At 38.7% G+C, this 11,586-nt stretch overlaps 1 protein-coding gene across 1 annotated transcript; it reads right to left on the reverse strand.

Annotated features, from left to right (window-relative positions):
* Window positions 1-3,935: 3,935 nt before the first annotated feature.
* LOC132556945 (proteoglycan 4-like) lies at window positions 3,936-11,349 on the reverse strand. Its single transcript, XM_060221410.1, has 7 exons — window positions 10,086-11,349; window positions 9,564-9,710; window positions 7,129-7,227; window positions 6,371-6,436; window positions 5,439-5,483; window positions 4,863-4,915; window positions 3,936-4,346 (listed from the first exon to the last, which is right to left on the reverse strand). The coding sequence occupies exons 1-7, from the start codon at window positions 11,347-11,349 to the stop codon at window positions 3,936-3,938; spliced, it is 2,085 nt and encodes a 694-aa protein (XP_060077393.1).
* Window positions 11,350-11,586: the final 237 nt, after the last annotated feature.

The following is an 11,586-nucleotide window of genomic DNA, read 5'->3' on the forward strand; positions in this document are numbered from 1 at the left end:
GAAGTGGACACTTTGTTTTACTCCATATGCAAAAGAGTACGTAAGGGAGACAATCTCATTACCAAGTCTCTTGCAAGAGAAACAATAATGATATTAAGATTTTCGGCACGTGCCGTTTGAGGGTGCCAGCCATACCAGTATTACTAGTTGAATGTGATAAGTTTTTAGGTTCTGTATATAAAAAAACAGGATGTAAGAAAATGCAAAAAAAAAATGTTTAAAATGCGAAAAAAGGCCGCTTCGCGTGACCCCGGTGAAAAAGGGGCATTCTATAACATTTTTTCTTTATTCATTGAAAAGACGTAAAAATGTTAGGAGAATATTGACTGGCTGACACAATAACAAAAAGAAACAGGAGTTGAAGAATAACAACTATTTTAATCAATCACGAAATAAGGTTGTCAGCATGGATGAAATCCAAAACAGAATTTGGAGTTATGCTTATAACCAAAAGTGATATTACGTTTATGTTCTTTTAATGATAAGGTATATGACTTTCATGTTCTTTTAATAACAAATTATATGATATGTAGATGTATATATTTGTGTGCGCCTACGAATGCACACAAGTCACAAATCACATGTCACTATATATATTTTGGGTGTTTTGTGTTGAATGTAGTATACAGTACTGTTTGTGGGTCAATGGTAACTCTTTGTTGTGAACTGGTTTGTCGTACATAAAAGCATACGTAACTGGTTTGTACGAACAGACGAGGAAGTAAATTGTACACGTCGGCCAGACAGAAAAAACTCTGCGTATAAGTATAAGAGAGGGAAGACATTTATTTCAAAATTGTTTAACCGCTACTCGTTTTCAGAATTTGTTTAGTGTTCAGAAGGTATCGGGGGAAATGAATCATTTTGCACCTTAATCAACATGCAATCGATATAAATACTATGATTATGACGATAGCTCAACATTTTGAATTAACTCACTAATTTTGTGTGAGCAAATATGTATGACTGTAATACTTAAGTACTTTTTTAGTATTATATATTGACGTTATTGCATAATCCACACTGTATTTCGTAGAATGTTATGTCACTCAATTCAATTCAAATCAATTCAATTCAATTCCTTTATTCTAAAAGCCTAACGGCTCGAATCGTGCCCTGTTGATGCAAAAGTTTGAAATTTAATACATTTACATTAGAAAGAAGATATGTACCGTTTGCACCACTAGTTCATGCCTTGTCCAACTTAAAAAGTAAAAGTAACAACATTTTCGCCCAGCTTTGACACGTGCATCGACGACTTCTGGGCCTGTATTACCTAATTTGGTAAGACTTCTGGCCTGTATTACCTAATTTGGAAAGACTACCATGTGACCATGTATTACCTAATTTGGAAAGACTTCTGGCCTGTATTACCTAATATGGAAAGACTTCTGGGCCTGTATTATTACCGTATATTATGATAATTCCATGTGACCTTGTATGACATTATACTATAAGGCTATCAAGTGGTGCTGTATGGTCATACAACCATGTTGCTCAATGTTGATATGATAAAACTTCACAGGGCCATGTGACCTGATATAACGTATTTGGTAAGACTAGTACAAGACTGACACGTGACCTAACATAACGTATTTGGTAAGGCTACTACAATACTGACAGGTGACCTAACATAACGTATTTGGTAAGACTACTACAAAACTGACACGTGACCTAACATAACGTATTTGGTAAGGCTACTACAATACTGACAGGTGACCTAACATAACGTATTTGGAAGGACTACTACAAAACTGACACGTGACCTAACATAACGTATTTGGTAAGACTACTACAATACCGACACGTGACCTACCATAACATATTTTGTCAGACTACTACAAAACTGACACGTGACCTAACCTAACGTATTTGGTAGGACTACTACAATACTGACACGTGACCTAACATAACATATTTGGTAGGACTACTACAATACTGACACGTGACCTAACCTAACGTATTTGGTAAGACTACTACAAAACTGACACGTGACCTAACATAACATATTTGGTAGGACTACTACAATACTGACATGTAACCTAACATAATGTATTTGGTAAGGCTACTACAATACTGACACGTGACCTAACATAACGTATTTGGTAGGACTACTACAAAACTGACACGTGACCTAACATAACGTATTTGGTAGGACTACTACAATACTGACACGTGACCTAACATAACGTATTTGGTAGGACTACTACAAAACTGACATGTGACCTAACATAATGTATTTGGTAGGACTACTACAATACTGACATGTGACCTAACATAACGTATTTGGTAGGACTACTACAAAACTGACATGTGACCTAACATAATGTATTTGGTAGGACTACTACAATACTGACACGTGACCTAACATAACATATTTGGTAGGACTACTACAATACTGACACGTGACCTTGTATTACATTTATATTAAAGAGTATTTTGAAACTCTTTGGGTATACCTTAAAATACCCCCTTTCGCTTAATTTGCACTTGATATGCCTACTCCTAAAGTATAAAGTGTGTATCTATGTTATTCATATTCTGTAATCATTTATATATGTATCGTACGCTTTGTATATATGTTCAACATTCTTCTGTAATCTTCATCTCTGGAGGCAATAAAGAGAATAATAATAATGGTCGTTTATAGTTCAGTTGGAGCATTGGATTACACATACCCTCAGTGAGGATCCGAGATCCTAAAAGCTGAGAAACGGACCGCTCAGTGTTGACGTGGTTGTGTTAGAGGACATTTTATCGTAAATGCTCTGGATAGCGTGCGACGGGTCCGTCTTTTTTTTTGTCGTGTTTTTATCTGCTTTAAGGTACCAACTTTTTTTTTTATGTATTTTTACTTGTTTTAAAGTGCCACCTTGTCTTTTGTTGTAAATTTACTTGTTGAATACTTCAGTCAGGAATTTTCGTTAATGTACTGAAAACAAGTTCTTGCTCGCATTTCTAACGGCTTTACAAAGTACAAATTGTAATAGATTCAAGCTACATATTGCCTACATTTTAGTGACTAGAAAGGTCAATTATGGAGAATTTGTCATCACGTCAGTAGGACCACCTGGTGAATGTCTGTACAGGAAAAAATAGCACCAGTGTTCTGGTATAAGGTGTATTATGTGTATTGTACTGTCAAACAAACGAATAGTTTGTATAATAGCAATTTTATTGCAAAAATAATATTTCATAAAATGTGTTATTTTAAAATAAATGTTATATCACTTGAAATATATTTGATTATGAATCATTAGGATTTGATTAAAAGGTATTATCGTTTCCAATTGATCACCGGTACAATAAACGAGGAGTTGCCTTCCCCATGGAGGGGCAAAATCTTCCTCTAGAGTGATAGGGAACATACAGTCCAGCTGTGTCCAAGATTCTCTGGAAACAATGATATTAAGAATCCTATCACCTTTGTTAACTGCACCCAAGTATACCTGTCTATTTCACAGACAATCAGAACCTCTTCGCTTCTTGTTGCTGAAGTTAGGTACATAATGAAATTATATACATGTATATATAAATTACATATATAAAACAAAATGCTTCCATTCTAAGAATCCTGCCCTAATGATGTTTTTCTCACGATTATAATTTCTAAATCGCGAAGAAAACACTTACTAAATTATCTTAAAAAAAATTGTATCATTATGTGTTACACAGATTAGTTGATTTGAACGAACGATTGTGCAAAAGATTCAAACTCATATGTGCAAATGGCCACCTTTCTGATATAGAGGACATTAATCAAGGGAAAAACATCATACACTTGTTTTAACTTTTTTTTTTGATTTTGAATACTTTGAAGTTGGTCACGAACCAGCGCGACATTAAATGTCTACTATATATAACCCCATGTACAACAAGAAAGCTAAGATGTGACGGCCGAGACAATATATAGATAACAAATTTTTAACAAGGATTCATTCCGTCGGTCGCCACCCGTCTTTGATTCTCTCCAGTTTTTTCAGGTGTAGAGGATTAAGGGAGAATGGCTCCTTCGTAAGATCGGTTGCTGATAAGGTAGACAGGAAGTCTCCATCCAGTTTTTCCTCTTCGCAAAGTTTTGCGAGATCCGGAAGTCCACACTGACGTAAACACTCTACCAGTTTAACGACAGTAAATGACTTGAATTCCGTCGGTTTCTCGGTTTTTTCCGGCAGGGATTGAGAATTTGGTCTGACAGTACCGACCGGTTTTGTTTTTTTCCCTATGGAGGATATGTCCGCAACTTTATCAATCGGCATTGTCGATCGCTCCAAGGGTTCAGTGGCCACTTCGGTAACACTTGTTCTTGGTACCTCATGCTTTTTCTTTCTTCCTCCCGTGAAAAACTGAAAATAAAACAACACACCTTTAATATGTACTGATATCACGCCCTAATATTTCAACCCATTAGAACTATTTACCTATATTTGAATGGTATGACCTATGTATATATTTATTTCATGACACATTACATTTTATTGGCCTACATCTGGATTATAGAATTGATTGGCATGGGTGTCATGACCTAAATATAGTCTGTATATTATCCTCTATATAGAATATACATGACATAAAAAGAGAGTCTATGATATGTGCATTCAAAGACCAAAATATTGTTTGAACTACATTTTGATGGTTTGAACGGCAAATCGATTGAATGACATATCTATTAATGATTTGACCTATATAAATTTGGCATGACCTTCATATCAATAATTTGACCTACTTATTACTTGAATCATCAATATCTGGGTCATCGTCAGTGGTTGTTATTCCATATTGCTTGTGTTACTTTATATAAGAAATGTACAGGAGATACAGTGGGATCTGACAAAAAGCAGCATTACATGTATAATACATACTTTGAAACCCTTTTTCTTTTTGTCTTTATCCTTTTCCTTATCCTTTTTCGTGTCTGGAAATAAATCGACAAATACATTTTAGTTTAATTTTAGATTTCAGAAGTTTTAGTAACCAGACCTAATATAATACGAACTCGTATGGCTGTTATAATGTTACGGTGTCCGGTGTAACGTCAATAGATACGTATGCCTATGACATTAATTAAACATTCTGGATGTAATTCCCACACGCCGTAAACATGGTAACTTTGAGCCACGTGAAATGTCACGTTGCTGACGTCATTTATTGACCACGTAATATGATATTACATTACTTATTCACGTAACATGATTAGAATAATTAAAATCGAACTTTTCTTACATGGAGAGTCTTTCGCCTTTTCTCTGGTAAAATATATGTGATAAATAGCATCACACACCCTTGTCCATGTTATATTGGATTTATTAAACAGGTTTGCTTCAAACCGAAATGAATATCTCTTCAAAAAATCACTATGACATGTACAACCACGATTTACAATCTTCTGCATGTTTTTCCCAGATAATAAATGGCACAGGATGACATTTATAGCTTACTTGGTTCTTCTCTGTCCATTATCAAGTCGTCATATATCCCTTCATCTGTAAAACAAATTAGTGTGTTTATATTTTGTTGCCATTCAAAGCCATTCGTCCATGTTGTTTAAAAAAAATCAGGTTAGTGAATGAAAAAGAAATGGCTGCAAGCCCTTCGAAATCCTAACTAGCTTTGACATTATAGTTAACAATGGCCTTGCAAATGTTGAGATTCTCAACTCACACTATTGATCAACCAATGAAATCTGTCCTATATTAAGTGATATAAAATAGGGTTATAAGGGAGGGAAGAACTCCAGAACCCGAAACTGTGACATGATGGACAAACTGCAATAGGTGGGCCCTACGGGCAAGGTGGATTCCATGGACAAACTGCATTAGGTGGGCCCTACAGGCAAGGTGGATTCCATGGACAAACTGCATTAGGTGGGCCCTACGGGCAGGGTGGACCTCCCGAACAGAGTGAACACCATGGGCAGGTTTGACTTCACGGGCGGGATAAAACCTGGACTTTATTCTTATTGAGCAAGTGAACATGTAGTTATGCGATGCTGTAACGGAGCGCGGCGTATTCATCAGAGGCCATTAAATCCGAGGGTTCAATCTTAGTAGCATGAATGTAATACATTTCCAATACCCGTATATCTCTTCAATGGATGTTATTCACTTGTTCTGCATGTTACATTTGTAGGACCAAACAATCTTGTTTGTAGTTATTAAGTACACTTCGCATCGCGTTCGCCATCACTCATAGGAGGGCGGAGAACTAGGTTAGTTCGGTGAAAACTGGTTCAGGCGCATTGTAAAGGAAGTCTTTTTATTAGATAAAAATTGGACGACAGGCAACGGAGAACAATTGACATAGCACCATCACAGGACTGAACCCTGACCCCAGATGTGATCAAACCAATCGAATGTTAGGTGCAACTTACCTTGTAACTCTGAGTAATGACCTCCAGCAGCGCTTGGTGCTAGGCCCAAGTACTCGTTTTCTTGTCCTATTAATAGAAATTTATTCTTGGTTGATAATCTCATATAATTCATTCACGAGGAAAATGATAAACAAACCACAAGAGAAAAGAAGCTGGAGTAACGGTATGACTAGAACAAATGTTCTCAAATTGCAAATGGCGGAAAGGCAATACAATGAGGTACTGTACTTTATTTCAGTTAACATCACAACAGTTTCAGATTTCAATGATGAACTTGCTCAGTACATCCTTATTCTGTTTAATGCTAGAAGAACATTGAATTGAATTCAGAATACGAGGAGAGATCTTTTTAGAGGGTGTGCTTAAAATGTTTTCTTCAACAGAATGAAAAAATAAATATATCACACAATGCATGTTGGTAAACAAAATCTATTGGTTGGTGAAGAATATAATATGGTTCCGCACAATCTTTGTAGAGGATCTAACGCCTAACTTCTTTTGGTAAAATACGACAAAAGAGAATGAAGAGCACAGAGCGGTGGGACTTCGATAGGCCAGTAGAAAGAGCAGAAAAGTTATAAAAGTTCAAAACTCCAGTGGAGAGAAATATCCAAACTTTAGCCGATAAGGCAAATATCCGGGCTAAAGAGACCCCTAGTCACCAACCAAATGAACAGTAACCATTTTCACATGAAATGTCTATTATGTAAGTCTCAGCATGATTGCAGGTGTATTGTTTCTTAAGTCAGTAAATTTACCTTGTGACGTCACTGGAGACACCGCTTTAGTATTGCTTAGTGGTGTCTCGTAATCCGAGGGGTCTGGTAGCGGCATCTGTGTGGGTTTGTTTGGTTTATCTGTAGAAATATAGGATCATTATGAACATGCATCACATTCACAATAGGAAGGCTCTGCTACTTACAATAGCTGGTTGTTGTGTGAGGTTCTACCTTCTTGTGGTACCAAAAGTCATGTTCTGGCGGTGTGTGATATGAAGGGTTCAACGACGGACATTACAAAGACCCATCACACTGATATACCATAACCTGGACACAGAAACATGACATCAAATCTGGTCACCATATACGGATATCGTTCTCACAGCCCTGAATGAAGGAAACTAAACTCACAGTCCTGAATGACGGACACCGTTCTCACAGCCCTTAACGACGGACGCTGAGCTCACAGCCCTTAACGACGGACACTAAGCTCTCATCCCTTAACGACGGACACTGAGCTCACAGCCCTTTACGACGGACACTAAACTCACGGCCCTTAACGACGGACACTAAGCTCTCATCCCTTAACGACGGACGCTGAGCTCACAGCCCTTTACGACGGACACTAAGCTCTCATCCCTTAACGACGGACACTGAGCTCACAGCCCTTTACGACGGACACTAAACTCACGGCCCTGAAAAAGGCGGACATCGAGCTCGCAGCCCTTAGCGACGGAAACTAAACTCACAGCCCTTAACGACCGACATCGTGCTCACAGCCCTGAACGACGGACACTAAGCTCACAGCCTTGAATGACGGACACCGTGCTCATAGACCTTAACGACGGAAACTAAACTCACAGCCCTGAACGACCGACATCGTGCTCACAGCCCTGAACGACCGACATCGTGCTCACAGCTCTGAACGACCAACATCGTGTTCATAGCCCTTAACGACGGCCAATTAACTCACGACCCTGAATGGCGGACATCGAGCTCGCAGCCCTTAACGACGGACACTAAACTCACAGCCCTGAACGACCGACATCGTGCTCACAGCCCTGAACGATCGACATCGTGCTCACAGCCCTTAACAAACGATTTAGTGCTCACAGCTCTGAACGACCGACATCATGCTGACAACCCTTAACGACTGAGATCAAGCTCACAGCCTTAACGATATCATAAATAATCATAACACTTATTCATACATTACCATACAAACTCACAATCCTTTACCATACATTACCATATCTACTATCAACCCTTAACCATACATACATGTACCATACTTTTCTATATGTATCCACATACGTGACCATATGTGACCATATGTATCCTCATACGTGACCATATGTATCCACATAAATGTACCATACGTATCCACATAAATGTACCATACGTATCCACATAAATGTACTATACGTATCCACTTAAATGTACCATAAATATTCATATATATGCCACACGTTTCCACATGATTTTATTAGAGCATATGGGGTTCCTTTAGATCTGCTACTGTAAATACATAAGATGAATGTTTCATCATAGCTCAATAACATAATCACTCCTCAAAGAAATAAACCAACACGACATGGTTACCTAGACACATTAGAATGACTTTGGGGGACATTGAACACAGTAACCGTGGTATAAATCAGACCATTCACAATAACATTCCAGTCACAATCGGAGATAACATACATCATCATCAAACAGTGCCTGCTTCATTGATCTACGGAGTATGACATGATATTATACATACTGGATACATACAAAATCATCTGTGCGTGATATAAACGAAAAAATTCGAACCTTTCACATGAAATAATTCAGCATCGTAAAGGGGTTTAAATAAAGTAGACAAACATAATTTAGACATATAAGCAATAAAGGTATTTAGATAATATCACCAGTAACTAAAAATAACTTCACCTATAATAAATACTATTTCTGGTGCTCTGGCCATTGATTGGCTGATACGACGACAGACAGCTTATTAATCAAATCTTTGTAAATACAACACAGTTGATTACTGTTCTGTGTGGGTGTAGACAAAATAAAGTGGTCTATTTAAATCACGATTCCCCCGCACAAGGAAATTTCCATGGTTTTAGAAACAAGTCCTGATGAATGTGTTATTGGCCAGTTTCTGAAGGGCGTTTGTGAATTGTTGTTATAGATGATAACCTGCGGTTAACCAACCTTTTTATACAATATTCTTGCGGTTGTGCTGTCCTCTTGATTGAACAGTAAATCAAAACAATTGATCTGTTCCAACTGAACTTACCCGAAATTTACGCGCATAATCTCTGTTTTTGTCTAATCCGGAGTAGGCATGTTATACCAAGTTCGTGACAAGCCCAACACTGAGATCAGTTCAACTTGTCAAAAACAGAAAATGCTTGATCAAATAATAACTGGATTGTATTAATCAGGTCATATTAGGACAATAATCTCCCTTCATTACTCACCTGTTGTCGAGGGCGGTGGTTTGCGGGGCATGTTCCTCTTAGGTAGATCCGGTGGAAGGGGCGGGGAGGGTGAGGGCGTGGAAGGGGCGATAGGAAGAACCTCTTCATCAGTTGGTATGTGGAGAGAAGAAGGGGTATTCGACCTGCCTGAATAAAATAAATATGTTGTTTTTAGACATTAAAACAGTTAACAACAATTTTCAGTGAATAAAGCAATAAAAAGACAATTTTATTTCGTCCAAGTTGTTTATGAACATCATGATGTTAAGAAACTACAGATAATGGCGTTTAAAACGAATCCTCAATTAAACTGTAGTGTCAAATTAAACAACACGTTCCCGAGATATCAAATTTTACTTTATGCAGTAGAATTACATTTGAATGCATACACTGGTAACTTGAGCTACTGTAATTAGTGCAGTTTCATTCCAACGTGTCATTTTTCGTATAACCAAATATCCCGATACCTGTGAATTACAGTAAACATTAATCACCGTCAGCCGTACCGGAGATCATACTTACCAGAACCTGCGCTACTGGCCCTCGGTGACTCTTTACATTTGTTTTTCTTTTTCTCTTTGTCCTTTTTATCTTTGTCCTTTTTGTTTTTATTACCATCTTTATCTTTTGGAGATTTGGGGCTATCGTCCATGGTTGGAGATTTTGTATCCCGAGGAGATAACTGAATCTTTTCCTTTGATGGCGAGGTTGGTGTTTTCGCCCGAGGTGACATTTTTCGTTCCTCCCTGCCCTTGGGTAGGGGTGGTGGGATATCCACAGGGGAGGGAACAGACACTTTTTTGACTGGTGCTGGTTTGACGGTAATCCAACGATTGTCTTTCTGTATGTGTATGTTAACCTTACTTGCCATATCGACATAGAAACTTTCTTGAATGAGTGTCCTGTCCACTGTCTGGGGAAACAGTTTCGCCATCGTCGATTTGTATGATTTGTCGTTTTTGTCTACAGCAGCCTTGACTTTTATATCGTTAACAGCAGCACTGGCTTGAAGTGGAAACAAAGCGAGCGTGGGTTGCACTTTCTTTTTAACACTTCCAGGTCCGCATGTGGGAATCACTGACGGTCTCAGGAGACCCACAATGACTTCATGACTTGTAACACGACTCAATTCCAGAGTATCACCGATGGTTCCACAGCTCTCTCCGTTCAGGTCTGTTTTGGCTACCATCTGAAATTGTGGGTCAAGAAATCGGACGGTTTGTGGAAAGTGTAACCTGTCCACGACTTCCTGTAAAGTATATGTTGTGTCGTCGGCTAACAACCGGAACTTGATTTTATCTTTAGAAGTTAGAAGAATTGTCTTATCATTGAACTTACAGTAGAGATTTGCCACTCCTATCGCCTTGTCCAGCTCGAGTTTGGCCTTAGTCGGTATCGCCAACGTTTTGCCGCTACCGTCCTCAGTAGATGAGAATCCTTCCTCCGCCTGTACATAACGTGGGAAGTCCTCTATAAGATCTTTCAGACTCGTGTATATCTTGTTGCCCGCGTCTTCACGAGCTATCCTCACCTTTCCCTCGTATCCCAGGGGTATAAATATGTTGTTCGTCTTGTCCCCGCTGTCGGGCCTTTTCGACACAAAACAGGCCGCTACCTTTTTGATAGCTATTCCGAAGTCGAGCTTTAACAAATGGCCTTCCGAAAAATCTGCATGTGTGCAGCCATTTACAACCTTTACCATACACGGCAGTCCAAGCTTGTTCACGGACTCTTTGACCGAGAACAGATCTTCTGACCACGTTACTGCCGAATCCAAGTCCGCCATATTGCTAAACCCTATCACTGTTTACCATGGGTATACGGAACAATTCCCCGAGGAATGTGTGTCTGGGTGTACACTTGTTGAAGCTCGTTATTACTGTGGGCCCGTCCCAGTTCTCGACAGAGCTCAGGCCAGAACGGGTTTTAAAACGTGTCCGTTCAAGCATGGCCTATACAAGTAAAATAATCCCCATAATTGTGTTATATATACAGAACACGCTGTCGATTCACAGGTAATCCT

Source organism: Ylistrum balloti, unplaced genomic scaffold (genome assembly GCF_031769215.1).
Source record: "Ylistrum balloti isolate Yb309-2 unplaced genomic scaffold, AGI_CSIRO_Ybal_v1 Utg370612, whole genome shotgun sequence".
Taxonomy (NCBI): domain Eukaryota; kingdom Metazoa; phylum Mollusca; class Bivalvia; order Pectinida; family Pectinidae; genus Ylistrum; species Ylistrum balloti.

Excerpts from the sequence above, each read along its gene's own strand:
- LOC132556945 (XM_060221410.1), bottom strand. The coding sequence starts at position 11,349 with ATGGCGGACTTGGATTCGGCAGTAACGTGGTCAGAAGATCTGTTCTCG. Across the intron at positions 9,711-10,085 it reads GGCCAGTAGCGCAGGTTCTG|GCAGGTCGAATACCCCTTCT; the intron begins GTAAGTATGATC and ends TATTTTATTCAG. Across the intron at positions 6,437-7,128 it reads GTCTCCAGTGACGTCACAAG|GACAAGAAAACGAGTACTTG; the intron begins GTAAATTTACTG and ends TTCTATTAATAG.